Source organism: Marmota flaviventris, chromosome 6 (assembly GCF_047511675.1).
Source record: "Marmota flaviventris isolate mMarFla1 chromosome 6, mMarFla1.hap1, whole genome shotgun sequence".
Lineage (NCBI taxonomy): Eukaryota > Metazoa > Chordata > Mammalia > Rodentia > Sciuridae > Marmota > Marmota flaviventris.
The window spans coordinates 114,689,194-114,711,095 of NC_092503.1; the positions used below are offsets into that span (position 1 = coordinate 114,689,194).

The 21,902-nt window shown below is 40.6% G+C and overlaps 1 protein-coding gene across 1 annotated transcript in view; it reads right to left on the reverse strand.

The window, feature by feature from the left end:
- The window catches only part of Dnah8 (dynein axonemal heavy chain 8), a 276,612-nt gene that overhangs the window by 12,977 nt on the left and 241,733 nt on the right, over positions 1 to 21,902 (reverse strand). Inside the window, exons 85-87 of the mRNA XM_027943662.2 lie at positions 7,317 to 7,473; positions 1,928 to 2,080; positions 1,657 to 1,846 (exon numbers count right to left, since the gene is read on the reverse strand). Coding sequence (XP_027799463.2) covers positions 1,657 to 1,846; positions 1,928 to 2,080; positions 7,317 to 7,473 — 500 coding nt within the window. The remainder of the gene's footprint in view (positions 1 to 1,656; positions 1,847 to 1,927; positions 2,081 to 7,316; positions 7,474 to 21,902) is intronic.

The following is a 21,902-nucleotide window of genomic DNA, read 5'->3' on the forward strand; positions in this document are numbered from 1 at the left end:
TCTGTTCTCCCATCTGCACCTTGTTAAGATCCCAGGCTCTTCCATGGACCTGAGAGGAGTCTCACTGTTCTGGGCCCCTGGATTCTAGTCCGCCCTCCACCAACTCCTGGGATTATCTTCTGAACTTTGGTGACTTCCCATGGCCTTCATGACATAGCCAGAACTCCTCTAAAAGACAGCATTTTCTAGCTTACCCCCACCACCTGTGCCCCTGTGTCCTGAGCTGGGTGTCCTTTTTCTACTGGACGTGCCTGGGCTTTGCTCAGGCCTCTGCCTGGAATGACCTTTTCTTGCATCCACTACAAACCTGACTCACTGCTTCCCATGCAAAGCCATTCTCAAGCCCTGCCCGGGCAGAATTCATCTCTGTCCCCTGTACCACCCAGTTCTCACACGGAGCACTCTTTGTGTCGCGTTAAGGTTTGCTGATGCACTTGTCTTACCAACAAGATTATGGAGTTCTTTGGGGCAGGAATCAGGTCTCGAATCTGTCTCTGTTGAAAGCACCCTGCACAGGGGCTGGCAAATGGAAGGTGCTTAAACAATCCTGACTAAATTAGATTAAATTATATCTTCAGGCTCCCCAGTCAGGAATTATCTGGTGACAACTTACTCTAATGGAGGGCTTGCAAGGAGGAAAACTAATCATGAGCCTCCAGCTCGGTGTATTTCCACCTAGGGAATACAGCCGCACAGCCAGTATCCACTCCGAAAACAGCATTCCCAGGCCCCAGAAATCTGCTGCGCCCTCTCCTAATCACTGCCCGCCTGCCCCCAGCGTAACCAGGATTCTGACTTTTGACACCATAGGCCTGCACCTGGCCTTGTCCTTTGTATAAACTGAATCATCCAAGATGTCGTGTTTTCTGCTTTGCTGCCTTTACTCAATGTTATTTTTATAAGATTCAACCTTATTTCTGTGAGTAGAAGCAACTCATTCTAAATCAGTAAGTGTGAATGTTTCTCGAATTGTATTATAAATGGTGCCAGGAGGTGCCGAACCATCTCTTAATTTTGGCCAAGAATCTCTTGAAGCAAAACCACCCGTAATGTAGTAAGACAGAAAGTTGTTGGGTTTCGAATCGTATGAACTCTGACATGGAGCAGGTAACTTTCTGAGTAAACACTCTCAAAACTGAAGGGAGAAATGAAGCAGAATGACAAAACACTCTTTCAGGGGAATAAAGACCCAAAATCCTGGTTTGGAGGGGAGGGAGACCCCCGAAGCTCCCTTAGTACTTTTGCCACATCACATGACAGTTTTTGACATCAGTCTCATCTTCTGACCTCCATGAACAATTTTTTTTTTTTGCCTCTTCTGGGGCTTCATTTAAAAAATTTTTCCACCAACATTTAAAACTAAAATTTGAGAGAATTTTTTTTAAAAAAAACTCTTTTTCCCCTAACCACAGAGTGACCGTTTGCTGAAGTGGTGGAAAAGAGAGGACTGGGCCACTGCCTTGTGGAAGAAAGATAAGAACAACTTCAGACTGAACTTGTTAAGCAAGAGATCAGGGTTATCTATGTTCTCCAACCGTGGAGAGGACACGGCCAGCACCTGCCATTCGGTGCAGTGTACCTTCACCATGCAATGGCACTATCCAACCGTCCATCCACACAAGTCCAAGTGCTGCCCACTCCCCCAGGAGCACCTACCTTGGGGATTAAAGAAACCAGTCATCCAGAACACATTGGGCCTCCCTTCAAATATCCAAGTGGCGAACTGTGCGTTTCTTTCCAAAAGTTCAGTAAACCAGAAGCCCAGGGTGGACGAATCCCAGGACACCCTTTTCCAGAGCTGAGGTATACGAGCGTCGTACATGTTGTCCAGGGCGTCTCTCAAGTTCTGAGGAAGATGAAGGTAACATATGTGAGTGAGAAGCAGGAGCAGAAGAGAGAGGTGACTGCTGAGCGGTGGGCGGCTCACCTCACTCATGATGATTGTCCCCTCAATGGCCAGTTTCAGATCGCTCAGGCTAGTGCGGAGGATTGAAATGACCCTTTGCATCCTGTCAATTTCTTGTCTAAGAAATATGTTCATGGAATTAAGATGCCCCATCTTTATCAAACGAGCTTTCACCTAAAACAAAGCACATGATAAAATCATCTACCGTTTCTCTTTCAGTGACCTGTCTCCCTTCTGGATTCTTTTTCCTCTTCTGGGTGTATCTCTACCAGACCGAACAAACTCTAAAATATCTCTTGCAGAACCAGACTTGCCATTAAGTTGCCCATTTTTTGAGCTTCAAAAACTATGTTTCAAACAAAATGATTTTTATTTCCTACTGATTGTACTGAGCTGATGATTGGAAATGTACTTTTAAAAAGCTGAAATAAGAATTGTACCTTTTTCCCATTTCAAATGATTAAGTACTGAGTGTCAGTTGAATATTCTTTTGCAATCTAACTTTTGTAAGAGAACAGTGGAATATTTTTTCTTCATTATGCTTGCAGAGCTGTAATTAGAAATGTCACAGAAAGTTAATACAGCCAAAATCTTTACAGAGCACTCACCAAAGAATAGGATTAGCTGTAGTTTTTCCTAAGATCATGGTTGCCTTGGCTATGGTGCCTAAAAAGAGCCTTTCCTAATCTAATCAATGAAAATATTTGACTTTGTGGGAGAGCCATTACAGACCTGTCATTTGATCCTTTGGGTATACTGACCATTTTTAAGAGATCAATACAAAAGCCTCTAGTTGTGGGAACAATAAAACCTAACAACTACCGGAAAATAGCCAATATATATTCACCTTTCCATTTAGTGACATATGCCAAGAAAAGAGTGGCTACCGGTACTGGCAGGCACTCACATAGGAGTCTGAGCTTTCTGTTAGCCACAATCTGAGAGATGCCAGAATAGAAAGAATGTGGACAGACACACAGAGAGGGAGAAAATCTGATATGATGTTCTCATCCAAAGAATCATCAGGAAGCCTGGAATCAGCTGTAGGATTCTCTGCCAGAGATAACCACACCTCTTCTTGGAGACAGATGGACTTCGGGGTCTTCTGAACCGTTCCCATTTTACAAAACAGGCCTCTAGCGTGGGAGTTTCCTTTAGCAATGGACGCCTCTGATTTATTACATGGATCATTTCCAGTGATTGAAAGATGAATGGGGAAAGCAGTCATATAAAACCAAACAGCCTGGACGGAGCCACTTATGCAGGCAAAACAAATAAGATTAGAATCACAGGCCAATGTGCCAGTGGAGGTTCTGGACCTCGTCCCACATACCAACCTTCAGGGAGCCTCCTGAGTTCCTGGTTCTAGAACCTACATTTTTGCAGTCTCCAGAGCCTTATTCCTGTCTCCATCCTGAGCCCTTCCACCAACTGAACAGCATACATATCCCCTTTCAATCATGACTACTCTGGGAATTCATTCTTAATGAAAAGGGAAATTACAGAAATACTTTTGCAATTCTACAAATGGGAAATGAAGCCCAGGTATTGATCACAGCATCAAGTCAATAGCCCAGGTCCATTCACTATGCCAACAGCCCCAAATTGCCTTGGCCTGCTTATGGTTTTAAAAAAAAAAAACTTGCCTATTGTGGTGGCACCTGCCTGAAGTCCCCGCTACTCAAGACACTGAGGAAGAACAAGCACTCAAGCCCAGGAGTTCAAGGCCAGCCTGGGCAGCATAGTGAGACACCATTCAAAAAGATTTTTTTTAAATTAAAAATAAAAGAGGAATTTCACTCAAGATAGACAAGCTTGAGGAAAAACTTAGACCCCCTAAAAATGTGATTCTAATACTGATTTTATTTTGTGTGTGATTTTTGTTCCAGACTAAAATGGCCATTTTATTGATAAAATTAAAAAATTGTTGTTGTGGTCTTATGTTGGATTTTCATTATGTTTCTGGGACCAGGTAGTCTCTTCTACATAATAGAGCTAATTTTACTAAGGAAACTGAGGGTATTCAATTTCAATCTACAAACTTCACTTTGCTGCCATATTTTCAAGGACACAGCTCTTCTATAGTAAGTGATCTGCTGGAAGAGGAAGAGGTTTTAGATGTCCCTCAGTGCAAACTCCCTCCCTGGCCGTAATCCACCAGGTGATATCCCTGACACTGCTTCTGCTAAATATTGCCAGACAGAGGTCTTCCTGGTGACGTGGCCCCAACCCAGTTTGGGCAGCTCAAATGATAACCAGGCTCATGACTTCCCTCTGGCAATACCAACCCTGTGGTAGAGTTATATAGAGTCCGTTTATCTCATTTTCCCATGCCAGCTTGAAAAATCCTTCAAGGCAGATATTCTGCCTCATTTATCTCCTAAAAACCATCCACAGAGCAGCTGAAAGTATGTCCTTTCCATATTTATCCAACTGAGAAGAACTTTCTCCCTTACTATATAATCACTCCTTTGTGAGACCATTGATTCCAATGTCTTAACCAAATGCCTTGGTACCCATCCACTCATTGATTCTAGAATCAGTTTGAGTTCAATTTTTTTTTTTTTTTTGTACTAGGGATTGAACTCAGGGGTGCTTTACCACTGAGCTACAATGCTAGCTTTCTTTCTTTCTTTCTTTTTTTAGACAGGGTCTCACTAAGATGCTTAGGGTCTTGCTAAATTGCTGAGACTGACCTCAAACTTGCAATCCTCCTGCCTCAGCCTCCAGAGTCTCTAGGATTACAGGCATGCACCACTGTGCCTGGCTCCCTTTATGATTCTTGCTCTACCGCCTAGCTTGGTTTCTGCTGGTACTAAGGACTAAGTGACATAATGAATATAAAGCACTTAACACAGGGCCCATTGTATAATGAGTCCTCAAAAATGCCAGCCACTGCCCCATGATGACCTCATTCTATGAGCTAAGTGTGGTGCTTGGAAAACTTCAGATTGAGAACCGGATGTTCATAAATAATATCCACACTAATTGTTAACCTTATTTAATCAGTTCCAGGAGTGATTAAAGATCAAATGAGTAAACAGACTATCTCCATCTATAGTTAAATTATTTTAAGCATCTCTAAGAATACCCAATCAGTGACACCTCTGGTTTTTGGCCTTAAAGATTTTTAAATTGTTTAGCACAGATTAAGGCATAATAGTACATATTGGTATATAACTGGGTCAATGTGGAAGACTTGCCTGCAGAGGAATTAACTTATTAAGTATTTTAAAAAGGAAGCAAAAGAAATATTTCAAAGGATGACCAGGATAAACAAACAATTTAGACACAATTTAGATAAAAGAGTTTAGTAACTATGCACATAGTCGACAATAGGTAAATTACTGTTTTTCATGGTAATCAGACCTAGATGGTTAGATGCACAAATAGATGCCTAGATTGTTATTCGTCTATCTAGCTAAATGCAACATTTCCATGGTCAATTCTAGGGGGAAAAGGACAGCAAGAGGGCTATATGATGTATTTCAGAAGAACTCCAGATCCCAAACTGGCCTCTCCCTGTTCCAGCTATAGGTAGAAGCCCATAGACAGGGAGCCTTGGGGCTCCCAGCTGCTGGGTGTATCTTTTCCCAGGTTTGGGTAAGCAGGAGAGTGTACACACAGACCAGTTACTCCTGCAGTAGAGGTTAGCTTCTGACCTTTTAACTGAGGAGCTAAACTTGACTCCGCCCAGTTTAGGACTCTGGTAAAGCTAACGCCATCAGTGGTGAAGTATGGAGGCTGAGAATAGAAGAGGAGGACACAGCTCTTTTTCTTGCATGAGGAAGGAAGCTCAGGTTGAGGACCTCTTGACAGAATTTTCATAATATCCCAGACATTTTGCCATAGATAAAAATTACCTTAGGTCAGCAGTTCTCAAAGTGTGGCCTAGGATCCCTGAGGGCCTAAAGATTTTTTTTTTTTTTAATATTTATTTTTTAGTTTTTGGTGGACACAACATCTTTATTTTGTTTTTATGTGGTGCTGAGGATCAAACCCAGCGCCCTGTGCATGCCAGGCAAGCGCGTTACCACTTGAGCCACATCCCCAGCCCCCTAAGGATTCCTGTGGAGTGAGTTTACAGGGTTAATCTTTTTTTTTTTTTTTCCTATAGAAACACTAAGATATTGATTGACTTTTATATCCTTTTGTCTTTTGGGGAATTGAACCCAGAGGCATTTTACCACTGAGCCACATCCCTAGCCCTCTTAATTTTTTAAAATTTTGAGGCAGGGTCTTGCTAAAGTTGCTTGGGGCCTCACTACATTGCTGAGGCTGGCCTTGAACTTTTGATCCTCCTGCCTCAGCCTCCCAAGTCACTGGGATTACAGGTGTGCGCCACCACACCAGGCAGTCTTTTACTTTTATTCTGTTATGACTATACAGTGGAGTTTACCAAAGGTCATATGACTTGATATACTGAATACAGAAGCAGATATGAGAATAGAGGTGTTTTCTATTAAGCCAGACATTAAAAAGATTTGCAAAAAAGATAGAAACAATCACACCATTCTCAGTGGATTGTTTTGTCTTGGAAAATATATGTTTAAAAAATGCTATTTATGTTAACATGTAATGGGTTTATTACCATCTTTAAAAATAAATCAATATTTTAAAATTTCTCAATATAGGGCTGGGGTTGTGGCTCAGCGGTAGAGCCCTTGCCTAGTGAGTACAATGCCCTGGGTCTGATCCTCAGCACCACATAAAAATAAATAAATAAAACAAAGGTATTGTGTCCAATTACAACAAAAAATAAATATTAAAAAAATTCTCAATATAAATTTCTAACATTAAATGTCAATGGATATTATAAACAAAAGCTATTCAGGATCCTCAATGATCTGGCAAAGGGGTCTTGAGATTAAAAAAAATTGGAGAAGAGTTGATTTAGGTTAATAAAAAAAAACAGCTAACACTCAGGAGATAGAGGAAATAGAAAATTACTGCCATGCACTCTGGGGACTGGGACCATTTAAATGGCTCTCTTCCCTATCCCTGGCTAAGAGCTCCATGGGAATACAAAATGCAGGGCAGACAAAATGCAGACAACCAGAAAAGGTCAGGTAGAGAATGACAGAGCAGGTCATATGACATGCAGGATACACTAACACAGAGGCTGGCATGGGGCTCTCGACTAGAGGGTCTGGAGTTCCAGCAACCAAAGACAGGAACCCAAAGAGGGAAAGGGGTACAAAAAGGAAGAGTGGAGACGAAAGGAAACAGAGAAAGGTTTCAGGGACGTGGAGAGCAGGCTTTGCTTGATGCTTAGGAAAGGAAAAGAAGACCAAAAGGTAGAAAGGAAGTTGGAGACCAAAAAAGGAAACGCGCAGCGCCCGAGGGACTGGACGCACCGTCCAGGGGAGGTGCTGCCCGCGCGGTGCACGGCGGGAAGACCCCGGCTTACCTCGTGGGGGACGTAGTCAGGGGGCAGCTTGCTCAGCATGTCTTCAGACAGTCGGTACACGATGGCCTCCCGGGTCTCCCCCACTCCACCTCCACTCTCTTTCGGCTGAATGTTGGTGATTGTTTCAAGAACGTCGGAAGCTGTGTTACTCTGGTACCTGACAGAAAGAGGGACCAGAGTCTCAGAGATGATGAAGCCAGGGTGAACGGATAGGGTCCCTTCAATCAACCCCAGAGAAGAAAAGGGGAAAGAAGGAAGTGTATACCATCAACTGTTAAAAAAAAAAACTAGAGGTCCTTCCTCCTGCCTCCTAATGGGACATCAGGAACATGGCAGAAATGAAAATCCCTTCCTCTTTAGAGAGACTCCACACACATCTCTGGTAATCCAAATCCAAGCCTGACAGTTTGGGTTGTCACCAGCCCCAACACTTCAGGCTGGACCACTGATACATCTCCTTTTATTCTCCCCCTGCTCAGGGACGGGTCCTAACAGTCTAGCATAATTGGTTAGATCAATGAGAACTACACATGATATGTCCTCACTGAATTATAAATTAATAGAATTTCTTCAGTCTTTTCTCATTTTGTTTCTCCATGGTCTCACTTCTGTTAGGATTTCCAAGGTGGTCTACTGGCGTCCATCTGCACCACATATTCAAATGTAGCCACCCACCTTTAAAGTCCATTTAGTCAATGAAGGTTTACTGTATGCCAGGCCCTGAGCTAGGTTCCAGGATACAGCAGTGAACAAGCCATAGTTCACATGCAGAGAAAGAGGATATTACACAAGGACACTAGGGAAAGTGCTGTGGAGGAAAAGTGGGATGCTTTAAGCAAATTTGGTTTCCCTCACTCTCCATCTCTCGCTCTTTCAGGTTGACCAGATGCTCTGAGGTGCAGGAAGCTAGCCCTGGAGTACTGGATTGGTCAGTTATCTGGAAACTCATACATATTATGTGTGAGTGTACGTGTGTGTGCATGTGTGCATGTGCATGCACATGTGACAAAAGATTAATCTCTATCTCTCTCTCTTCTTGCAGCACTGGGAATTAAACCCAGGGATGTTCTACCACTAAGCTAAATCCCCAACCCTTTTTAATTTTTTTTTTAAATTTTAAGACAGGGTCTCTCTAATTTGCCCAGGCTGGCTTTGAACTTGTGACCTTCGGAGTCATGCTATCACACCCATCTAAAGTCTCTCTTAAAAAGAAATTAAAGGGATATGGATAGGAAAAGAAGAACTCAAACTATAACTATTTGCCGATGACATGATTCTATACCTAGAGGATCCAAAGAATTCCACCAGAAAATTTCTAGAACTAATAAATGAATTCAGCAAGTAGCAGTATATAAAATCAACATCCATAAGTCAAAAAGCATTTGTGTACACCAGTGACAAACCCTTTGAAAGAGAAACTAGGAAAACTCCCATTTACAATAACCTCAGAAAAACTAAAATACTTGGGAATCAACTTAACAAAAGAGGTGAAAGACCTCTACAAAACTACAGAACACTAAAGAAAGAAATTAAAGAAGACCTTAGAAGATGGAAAGATCTCTCCTGTTATTGGACAGGCAGAATTAATATGCCAAATTAATAATGACCAAAAGCACTATACAGATTTAATATAATTCCAATAAAAATCCCAATGACACTCCTCATAGAAATAGAAAAAGCAATCATGAAATTCATCTGGAAAAAATAAGAGACCCAAAATAGTCTTTTTTCCCACAAATGGGCTGGGAAAACTGGAAAGTGATCTTTAGTAAGAAGAAGTGAAGCAGGTGGCATCACAATACCAGACCTTAAACTATATTACAGAGCTATAGAACACAACAGCATGGTATTGGCACCAAAATAGACTTGTAGACTAATGGTACAGAATAGAAGACACAGAGACAAACCCACATAAATTTCCAAGGTGGTCTACTGGTGTCCATTTGCCCCACATATTCAAATGCAACCACCCACCTTTAAAGTCATATCAGACAAAGGCACCAAAAATACATATTGAAGAAAAGATAGCCTCTTCAACAAATGGTGCTGGGAAAACTGGAAATCGATATGCAGCAAAATGAAAGTAAGCCCCTATCTCTCACCATGCACAAAATTCAACTCAAAGTGGATCAAGGACCCAGGAATTAGACCAGAGACCCTGCTCCTAACAGAAGAAAAAGTAGGCCCAAATCTTCCATCATGTCAAATTAGGCCCTAACTTCTTTAAACAAGACTCCTAAAGCATAAGAAATAAAATCAAGAATCAATAAGTGGGATGGATTCAAACTGAAAAGCATCTTCTCAGCAAAAGAAACAATCAGTGAGGTAAAAAAGAGAGCTTACAGAATGGGAGCAAATTTTTATCACACACACATCAGATAGAGCACTAATCTCTAGGATATATAAAGAACTAAAAAAAAAAACTTAACACCATTTAAAAAACCAATTAATAAATGGGCTAAGGAACTGAATAGACACTTCTCAGAAGAAGATATACAATCAATCAACAAATATATGAAAAAAATGTTCAACATCTCTAGCAATTTGAGAAATGCAAATCAAAACCACTTCATCTCACTCCAGTCAGAATGGCAATTATCAAGAATACAAGCAACAATAAGTGTTGGCAAGGATGTGGGGAAAAAAGCACACTCATACATTGCTGGTGAGACTACAAATTGGTGCAACCAATCTGGAAAGTAGTATGGAGAATCCTTGGAAAATTTGGAATGAAACCACCATGCGACCCAGCTATCTCACTCCTCAGTGTATACAGAAAGGACTTTTTAAAAACAGCATACTACAGTAATGCATCCACATCAATGTTTATAGCAGCACAATTCACAATAGATAAATTGTGGAACCAACATAGATGCCCTTCAATAGATGAATCGATAAAGAAACTATGGTATTTATACACAATGGAATATTACTCAGCTTTAAAAGAGAATAAAATCGTGGCATTTGCAGGTAAATGGATGGAGTTGGAGAATATCATGCTAAGTGAAGTCAGCCAATCCCCAAAAAACCAAAGGCTGAATGTTTTCTCTGATAAGTGAATGCTGATCCATAATGGGGGTGGGGAGCAGGGGAGGAATGGAGGAACTTTAGATAGGGCAAAGGAGAGGGAAGGGAAAGGAGGGGGCGTGGGGGTAGAAAAGATGGTGGAATGAGATGGACATCATTACCTGAAGTACATGTATGAAGACATGAACGAATGGGGTGACTCTACTTTGTGTACAACCAGAGAAATGAACATCTGTTTACCATTTGTGTACTATGAATCAAAATACATTCTGCTGTCATGTATAATAAATTAGAATAAATAAATAAGTTTAAAATTTAAAAAAGGTCACATGTGAGTTGAGAGCTAAAGGATGGGCAGGTTGGCTAGGCAGTGGGGTGGTTGGGAGGCAAGAAAGGACATTTAGATAGGAGGCCAGGGCTGGAGGTGAGAAGGATTTCCGAGCATTGGAGAACAGAGGCAAGTCGGTGAGTTTGGAGGCAGGGAGCCAGGAGAGATGAAGGCGGAGACAAGGCAGGCCAGAGCACGCAGGCTCAGGTGGGATACTTTAAGGATTCCTAGAGTCAACAGCCAACCAGCGAAGACTTCTCAAGCTAGGGTGCCGTGACATGACCAGATTGAAATTTTTCTGCCTTTTTTGAATTCCTATTTTATGCCCTATAAACATCACATGATTTGATTTGGAGGAATTATTGTTTCATCTGTAAATTTTATCTCCTGTCCAGATGTAAGCCAAAATCACATTTCCCTTCATAGATATTAGAGGCAATCTAGAAGGAATTTAGCAAAGGCATGACATTAGTGTTTTTTTTGTGCTTTGTTTTACTGAATAGAAAGTAAATAAGATGTCTGAATTTACTGAATAGAAAGTCTTTATAATGTGGCAAAATCTTATATTTGCAAACCTTTGAATATAGCAATTCCACAGATAAGAATTCATCCTAAAGAAAGAACCAGACATTCCATTTCTGGCAGTGTACTGCAATTGTCAGTACACTGTTGTGACAACAACTAAACATGACAGATTAGATATTAAAAACACCTTTTATAAAATATTATGTAAAAAATATTACTGAGGGGCTGGGGCTGGGGATCAATGTTAGCTCATTTGCCTAGCATTGTGAGGCACTGGGTTCAATTCTCAGCACCACATATAAATAAATGAAAAAAAGGTCTATCAACAAATAAAAATATTTTTAAAATATTACTGAATTGTAAAGATATTAAGAAACCCTCAGGGCCAAAGAAAATATAGAGTAAAGATGATTCTAGAGAGATAAAGCCAGATTTTACTCCGGGGGCATCAAGTTACCTTGGTGTTCTTAAGTCTCTGTTTAGATGGTACGATGAAAGGGAGATGCCTCCCTCATATCAAAGGTGAGAAAATTCCTACATAGATCTGGGATCTTCAATATCAGGGTAAACTAGAGATAACCCACCTTTCAGAATGGGTAGTAAGCAACTTTTTCTACTGAGTTTGGCACTGAGTAGGGAGAAAAGTCTTTCCTGAAATTCTTTTTTTTTTTTTTAATTATTTTTTAGTTGTTAACAGACTTTTATTTTACTTATTTATATGTGGTGCTGAGCATCAAACTCAGTGCCTCCCACACATTAAGCAAGCGCTCTACCACTGAGCTACAACCCCAGCCCTCTTTCCTGAGATTCTTAATTCATTAGATTTGAGATATTAATTAACACTCATTACCTGGGTAATTTGAAAAAAATCAAGCCAAGAATTTATTTTAAGGTGTTCTTTGGAATTTCTAAATAGTAGATTGAAAGTACCTGATGAGCATAAACACAAATCTTCCCAGGAACAACATATCTTCAACTCAGGACCCCAAAAATCCAATAGTAAATTTCCAATTGGCCTGAGTTCATAAGTGAAAAGTTAAAAAAAAAAAAAAACTTATAAAGAAGCCAGACACTATGATCAAGAGTTGGTAGCGATAACAGAAAGCAGAACCAGATCTGCAAAGATCTCAGTAAATTTTCAGATGCATGCTATAAAATGTTGTTTTAAACTATATTGAAGAATTTTAAAGGGTCGCTTAAAATATTAGTATTAAAAGGAAATTATAAACATGATTATCATATTTGAAAAAGAGCAAGCAGAACTTCTGAAATAAAAAAATAACTAAAATATAAATAACTAAAATAAATAAAAAAAATATAAATAACTAAAATAAACTAAAACCTGTATTCATTTTTTATTGCTTCTATAACAAATGACCACAATATAAGCAGCTTAGAACAGTACAAATTTATTGTCTTACAATTCTGCAGGCCAAGTACAACACAATTCTCACTGGGTTAAATCAAGGTGTTGGTAAGGTGAGGTTCCTTTCTGTGGGCTGTAGGGAAAATCTGTTTTCTTGCTCATTGGGTTGCTGGCAGAATTCACTTCCCTGTGCTTGTAGGACAGAGATCTCTGCAACTTCTTGCTGGCTACTAGCTGAGGGCCCTTCCCAGCTTCTAGAGGCCACCTACATCTCTTGCCTTGTGACCTCCTCCTACAAATTGGCAGAGGCAGAAAAGCTAGCAATGGCAAGTCAAGTCTCCTTCACAATTTGACTCCTCCTCCTCCAACTTCATCTCTCTGAACCACTCTTCTGTAATTAGATTGGGCCTGCTGGATTGATAACATTCTGATCTCAAGGTCCTGAACCTTAATCTCATCTATTAAGTCTCTTTAGCTACATACAGTGACACATTCACATTCACATTCACATCTCCAGGTTCTGGAGATTAGGATGTAGACATACTTAGGGGTTCATTATTTGGCTTCCCATAACAGCCAATAATGGGTTAAACAGCAGATTGGATACAATCAAAGAGAGAATTAGAAAACTGGAAAATAGACAGAATGAGGCAGTGAAGAAAACAAATGGAAAATATGAACTAAAAGTTGAAAGACATGTAGGCTAGAATGATAAGCTCTAATAGATGCCTCAGCAACATTTAGAAAAAAAGAGAAAATAAGTGATGAAATAATGACTTGAGAATTGAATGAACCTGGCCGGGTGTGATAGTGCATACCTATAATCCCAGTGGCTTGGGAGGCTGAGGTAGAAGAATCAAAGTGAGTTCAAAGTCAGCCTCAGCAACTTAGTAAGGCCATAAGCAACTTAATGAGACCCTGTCTCTAAATAAAATTCAGGAACAAAGTGGGGGTTGTTGCTGAAGATGTGGCTCAGTGGTTAAGTGCTTCTGGGTTCAATCCCTGGTACCAAAAAAAAAAGAACTGAATGAGCACCAAGTAACATAAGCAAATAAATAAATAAATAAATAGAAATATATATGTAGACACATCACAGTGAAACTGTAACACACCAAAAACAAAGAAGATCTTAAAAGCAGCCAGAGATAAGAAACAATTACCTAGAAAGAAATGACAATTAGACTGGTAGCCAATCCCTCAATAGCAGCAACAAAATCCAGAAGAACATAGAATAACACTGTCTAAGTGATAATATAAAGTAACTATACACCTAGAATCATGTGCCAAGCAAAAGTGTCTTTTGGGGGTATGAATGAGGGCAGGAAAAAGATTTGAATAGACATTTCACGAAAAAATTCTGTCTAAATGACCACAAAGTGCATGCAAAGATATTCCACCTTATTATTTATTAAGAGAAGGCAGATTGAAACCACAATGTGATACTACTTCACACAGCAGTAGTAATAACCAATAGATAGACAATAACAAGTATGGACAGAGACAGAGAAACCTGAACCTTCATAATTGCTAGAGGGTACTGTAAAATGGAGCAGTCACTTTGGAAAATAGTGTGACAGTTTGTTAAAATGTTAAAAACAGATTAATTGTATGATTCAGTAGTTTCATTTCTAGTTATCTACTCAAAAGAAATGAAAAGACAAGGCTACACAAAGACTTGTGCATGAACATTCATGACAGCATTATTCATAAACGACCCCAGTGTCTTTAGAAAGATGATTCTGGTGAATGGACAAGCAAAATGTGGTGAATGTCCATTCTGGTGAATGGACAAGCAAAATGTGGTCCAGTCATACATTGGAACAATAATAACAATAATCTGTCAATGAAAAGTAATGGAGTAAATACTGACACGTGCTACAACCTGAGTGAACTTCAAAAGCACTATGTCAACTCAAAGAATCCAGACACGCAGCGTATGAACGAGTTCATCTAAACTTAAGAGAATTTAAGATGGGCGGATTACATCTCATTAAACCTATTTTTAAAAAAAAGAGGGCAAAAATAAGACATTTTCAGAAAAAAATAAAAGAATTAACCATCATGGGCCTACACTGGAGGAAATTCTAAAGAATACACTTTAGAAAGATGATTCAGGAAGATGATTCTGATAAAAGGCTTGAGGTAGAGAAGAGAATGTCAACACATGCATAAATCTAAACAAGCATTCTAGTTTAAAATAATTAAACCTAGGCCTAATTGTAGGGTTAGATAAAACAAGATAAAAATTAAAATACTAAAATGTCAGGGGACAGCGATCAGAGTTAAAGTTACCTAATAGCTTTTGATTAAACATATTAATTTTATACTTAGTTAAGAATGGGTATTGAGATTTCTAGAGTAACTGGTAAAGAACTAAAACAGAAAACAGAATTTCTAAACAGGCAGAGAGGGGGAAATAGAATGGGAAAAACTCTCATTAAGCAAAAGAAGAAAAGAAGCACAACACAGCAATAGTGTGGTAAAAAAAAGCCACATTTCTTATTTATTCTTTATATTTTATGCATTTTAAATATTCTTTTATAGTTACTCAATATTAATAAATCAGTTTTAAAAGAAATAATCAGACACTTGTATAAAGATGTACATACAAGACTTTACAAGGGTATTTTTAAATAATAAATCCTGCTAATGCTCTATAAAAAAATCTATACAGACAATAAAAATGGTAATGTAGCACTGTATTCAGTGATAAGGTGAGGTGTCACTGGGAGTTCATAGAATAAAATAGCATACGGTGAAAAAACTGGTTATGGTCTGACCTAATTTCACTGAAAATCCTGTGCATGTTGATACAGTAAAAAAAAAAATTCTAGAAGGGTATTTTGACAGTGAGATTTTTTGTATGATGAGATTTTTCTGCAATTATTAGTTTTTGCCTTATATTCTTCTGTATTTTATTCCTCTCATAAGGAAGTATGATTTTTATAAGAGTAATAAAATATTTTTGTTTTGAAAAATAAGAGAAAAAATAAACCACCTTAGACAAAGCACATCCTAAGTGTCAAGCACTCAACACAGAAGACTCCATGGCAGATGCTTTAAGTCCACTGAAATGCCTCTTCCAAATTCCCGCTCTTTATGCCCCTCCAGAAAGGCCCTCTTCTCACTTCTCACTACAGCACAAAAGAGAGACTTATGCCCTTTTCCCTCAGCATTCCAAGGTGTGAATTAAACATGGCACTTGTAGCGCTAACTTTCAGAATCCCAAGGAGCAAAGTCATGTGGGCTTCTTTACTTGGAAAAGAGCTGCATCATTTCCTTCCTTCCTCCCTCCCTCCCTCCCTCCCTTCCTTCCTTCCTTCCTTGGAAAAAGAGGGACTCCTGTATAAATGGTCTTTGAATTCATTTAGGAAGGAAGCTGAAGAATAGAGAACATGCTTCTCTCTTGAGTATTTTTATCTGATTGACAGGTAGAATGCCACATGTGGACCCAGACATGTGTATCCATACTATTGTATGCTTTCCAAAAGCTGTGGCCAAGACAAATGCATGTGGCACTTTGCTTGACATACTCAACTTTCAGTCAGATACAGCAATGATGAGAGTCTTAGTGTCCTATCTAGCGAGCGTTTATGACCCCATTTAGAGTTAGGGTATCACCTCCATATTACCCTCTACACATGAATTTCACAAACATATGTATATATGTGTGTGTGTGTGTGTATTTATATATAAATTAATATAAATTTTGAGACATGGTCTCACTAAGTTCCTGAGGCTGAACTTTCAATCCTCCTGCTTCACACTACCAAGTTAAGTTGCTGGGTTCACAGGCATGTGCCAAAGTGCCTGGCATGATACTGGAGTTTTAGAATATCTGCAAAACACTTACTTTAAAATCTGAAAGATGAGTATATCAAACACACACGGTTTAATATATGAATAGAGAACAAAACATTTTAGTAAAATGGCACTAAAGACATTTGCAACCCAATCCTGAACTTGATGTGATTCCAATAGTTCTTAAAAATTTTCACTTGACATGTAATAATTGCACTTGACATAATCCCAGTTTTTAAAAAGTCATATAAAGTATAACAAAAGCACAAATAACTCGGAAGGGAAGAGTCCCATGAAAATAGCTACTGAGACAACAAAATGAAGATATTAAAGTCACGAATCCCATATTATGACACATATTTTTCAGAAATTTAAATTTGTAAGTGATTAACTTTACTCCAACATTACTCCATGATCTCCCTCCAGCTTTAAATAGAGCAAGGACAGAAGATACAGATGAATGGCTCTTAGAGAAGGTGGAGATCTCACTCTTGTGGAGAGCTTACGGGGAACCCTGAAGCACCAGGCCAGGCTGGTAACAGCCTCTGATTTTTATCATGACCTCCCATGTCCACATTTCCTGGACTCCCAGAGGCCTCTGTTTCTTACATTAAACACATCCCTTTACCCCTCACCTGAACTGTGCCTTCTCCCGTCTCCTTTAATGACATCCATGTCAGCACCCAGTTGCCCAACCCAGAGTCCTCGGAGACAGCCTCTCTTTGATGTCACTCCCCAGGCCTTCTTGGTCCCCAAGTCCTATTTCCATCTAAATCATTTCCAGAATTCACCTCCATCATCAACCACACTGCCTTCAGAACTGTCCCAAACTCTTGACCAGGACACCCAACACCCTCAGAAGCCAACTCTGCCTTTGTCACTTACTCCCTCATGGAAGCACCGTCCCCTTCTCCCGTGCTCTGGGCAAGTTGAACTTGGTCCCCAGATATCCCACAAACCCTTACATCTTCCTGCCTCTCCTTGCTCCTCTCTTGGTCGACCTGCCCTGGTCTGTCCCGTGGTCCTGACTGCTCATTGTGTTCCCCTTCTGGCATTCCCCTTCCTGCCCTGGCACTGCAGCCATTTCCTGCCCAGCCCCTCTCTAACCTGAGAACCCCTGCCCATCCTTTAAGGCACAACTCAAATGTGGCCTGTCACTAGCTTTCTTTGATCCTTAGGTTGGGATGTATTGCTTTCATCTCTGTTCCTGTAGCAACCTATATGTGCCCTGATTCTACAGCGTCCAGAGTATATTACGTAAATATTTGCCATTCATCCATTTCCCTAACAGATAATGAGCTCCAAGGACAAGAACTGTGTCTCACTCATCTTCATATCCCGAGCTGGCCAGACAGTAAGTTCCTAATAAATATTTGTTGAGCTGAAGCCAGTTGGCTTAAATTTTATTAAACTTCAAATACAAAAGAGAGCAATTTTCCAGTATTTAAAGGGCATCAAACTTAATAATCCATTCCTCCTCATGGTAAAAGTTTAGCACAATATTATTATTATTATTATTATTATTATTATTCTATTTCCTGACACCTTTCCACCTACAAATCAATGGATACATATGTTTATGTGTGCCTGTCTCACACAGATATAGGTATAAATATATCCTTGGATATTTTTGATAACTTAATTTTGCTTTCATAGGCTATTTTCACAGGATTTTTCCCCTCAAGAGTTATCTGTATTTTTCTTATATTTTATGGCTTTTAAAAACTGAAATTATGCTATACTTCAAAATTCAGAAATGATTGCAAATGTGAGCACACACACACATACACACACACGTCTCCCCCTCAAAACATAAGGGAATCAGAAGGATGTGATTTCAAGAAGAAGGAAAAATATTTTTATTGTAATGTTTTAGCAACACATTTCTTCCTTTAAAGGCTAAAGGAAGAAAACCACAATAAATTTCCATCTGAACCAGAGTTCATTCTCCTGCCTATTCTAGCTACAAATAAAAAAGGGAAAGACCCCGTTTCTGGGAGCATCAGCGCTCTCTGGGCTCCCCTCTAGCTTGCATCCCTCTTGGAAACGTGCTCTTCACCACTGACTGGTGCCAGCAGAGCACACCACTTCGGGTGTTACCATCTCGTTTTCTATGGATTCTGGACAAATTCACAGGTGCTCCAGGGAGCAGCTGATGGAGGTGCTGCTTCTGCCGCTGCGTCTCACCTAAGAAATTACTTTCATGGTAAGTGATTTTACTCTTTTATGAGGTGATCTGAAAAGAGTCCCAAAAGTATAGATGCTGGGAAAGACTCACCAGAGTCACCCCATGTCACGTAAGAGCTGGACAAGCTCTCCAGGTCATCTCTCCATTACACATTTTATTAGGCACAGGATGTCATGCCCTGCTATTCCAAGGCTGTACAACTTGAATTTCCTTTTCCACGATGTGATTTTATGTTTGCAAAAATATGAAGGGCAGAAGCCAAGTCAAAGGGCTGTAATGGAGAACTGCAAGTATCTCTTTATGCCTTCAAAGCCCGAGGGCTTTCAGGAAACAGTCCCCTTAACTGCTCTGAGATGAAGAACAAGACTGTTCTGTGAGCTTTGGTCCTCAGTTACTTCTTGAAGAAAACTTTTCTTTAGAGTAAATAGGGGAAGAAGCTCAGATTGCCTTTTTGTAACTTGGTGGTTCTGGGGAGTTGGGTTGTGGGTAATAAAAATGCAAAACTACTGAAAAACCAGAACTGTCTATAGAATAAACAATTAACTATCTAATGAGATATTTGTGCATGGTCACATCCAAATCAGCCTAGATTTAGATATTCTTTTGCACATGAAATATCAATGAGCATTTTTTTAAAAAAAGATCTAAAACTCAGAAGTGTCAGCTAATACTAGAAGGAATGAATTAGAATTTGTCCTGCATAGAAATGAATAGAAAATTTGTAATAAGGCATTTGATAAATTTCAGAAGGGAGAAAAAAATATGCATAACCACTAATGAGAAAAAGAGTCAAAATAAATAACTGCTTTCCACATTGAGATGGTTGGATTTGCAGAGTCTCTGGTACCTTATAAATCTAGATAATAAAATATGAATAAACTATGCATTTTTATGGTTCCTGTCATCAAGAAATCTAATCTCTTGGGAGAGATTTTACTTATTTTAAAGCATTTATTTAGCTTGATTCTTCCACCCCCTTCTTCAGAGATTCTTTGTTTTGAAGTAGAGAGGAGAGAGACTTGTGGTTCCTTTCCCCAAATTTTCTCCCCTGAAATTTATGGATGTGAACTTCAGAGGGAGAGTCTGAGAAACAGGAGCATAGTTCTCCACCATGGCCCACTAATAGCCTGTGTGCTATTAAACAGCAAGGATGGTCACATCAATTAATGATCCCTCTGGTTGGGGACATCCAACACAGCCAGCGTACTGTAGAGTCCTCCCCATTTCCTGGCTTCTTTTGCACAAGTGTGGGTCTCTCACTTGGGCTCCCATCCACATTTCTCATCCCACTCAGACATCCCATTCTTTTCCAACTCAACATGCCCCAAACAGGACTCCTTAGCTTGTCCTCATGTGCATCCAAGCATTCCCATTTCCGACTCCTCCATTAGCCCAGCTCCCAGGGCGGATTCGTCAAAGCCATCTTTGATTACTTCTTGCATTTCACAGAGAACAGCGGCACCTTGCTGGAGTGGGAAGGGCTGGGCTTGGGCTGGGAGCCAAGTCTGTTACTGCTTACTGCCTCCTGGTGGCTGTTGGGGGAACTGTTAAGGGGCAGAGTAAAGGAACCTTTCAAAAAGGTTCACTAAGGCTTCACTAAGACAACAAGTGCAGGTAGAGTTCCAGATATTTCAGAGCCCAGAGAAAAGAAGAATTAGCCTAGGAAAAGCTCACACGGAGACCAAACATGGAGCTGCAGACAGAGGCTACTGCCTGAGTAGGCACCAGAAATGGGCCCAGATGTGCTGGGGAGAGGGGATGGGCATGGGTAGGCAAGTGGGAGAGCCCCAGGGGCAGAGCAAAGGGGAAGTTAAGAACAAAGATAGGTCATAGGAGGAGGGCCACAGGTCTCACAGGTCATTGGAGGCCATCCAGGGCTTTCTACTTGACCTCACTCATTGCAAGGAAAGGTTACAAGATCCTGACTCTCATGTTCAGAGAAGTGAGCTTAATGACAGCATGTGGACCAGCAATGGGATGTGGCCTCTGGATGGAGTTGTGGAGAGGGGCTTGCAGACAACAGAGGCTTGCCAGGCCCTCCCAACCCACAGAAGAAGGTTCACAGCCACTTCTCTGTAGTCACTGAATCCTGTCAGTTCCCTTTTAAGATGTGTCCTGTGGCTTTGCTCCACCCTGATCTAGACCTGCATCCTCACCCACATGGGTTATCCGGGAGTCTCTGAGATGGTCTAGGAAACAACACCAAGCATGCGCTAAATGAGGTCGCAGAGAAGGGCCTTGTCAGTGACGGCAGAGAGCTTGCATTTTATTCTAAGTGCTGTGGAAACTACTGAGACAGAGAAGAAGCAGGGGAAGCGCAGGTCCAGTCTGGGGCTTTTAAAGGTTGAGCTGCCTGAAAGCCATTCAAGTGGACACCACATAGAACTCCTATAAGTGACTGTGGAGACAGATGAGAGGTCTAGACAACACCCATTGACATACAGTTATTTTAAAGGCCACTGAGTGGTGCACATCTATAATCCCAGCAATTTAGGAGGCAGAGGCGGGAGAATTGCAAGTTCGAGGCTGGTCTCAGTGACTTAGCGAGGCTCTTAGCAATTTAGTGAGAGGCCCTCGGAAATAAAAAAGTAGCAACAACAAGAACAAAAAGGACTGGGGATGAAGTGCCCCTAGGTTCCACCCCCAGTACCCAGATAAATAAATGGTATTGAAGCTGATGAGCTCCATTCAGGAAAGAAGGTGGAAACGACCCAGTGGAGAAGCGGCAGTAGATAGAGAGAGGAGACTTAAGGCATGGACAGTACCTGCTTCCGGGACAATGCACTGAGAGTGACCTATGGATGCTGTGCCTCCTGACCTTTTCCATTTTGCAACATATTTTCTTCCTTTGCTACAAAGTGCTTTTGCCCCTGACAGTGGAGGACCCACGGAGCTAGGCAAGGGGAGAACACAATTTTTAAGAAGAGCCCCAGGCGTCTGGTGTGGGGTGTGAGTGCAAAGTTCCCAGTTCCTGTTTCTCTGGGGTACACTGGCACCCGACAGCACATGGCTGAACATGGCTATGCTAGGTTATACTAAGAGAGAGCCAGCACATTCTTCATGGAGAAGGACTCGAGTGGCTTCAGTCTGTCATAATACAGAGCTAGATAACTCCACACTTGCTTCTGTAACAGGTTTACTGAATGAGTTGGACTCAATATGGCATAAGGAAAAGGCAGCTTCATGTTGCAGACTCTGTACTGAGTCCAGCTCATTCAAGTTGATTGAAGATAACTTTCCGTAACCCTGTGCAAATAAATATGAAAACATAGACGAGCTGGGGGCATGCACCTGTAATCCCAGCAACCGAGGGGGCCACAGCAGGAGGATTGCAAGTTCAAAGCCAGCCTC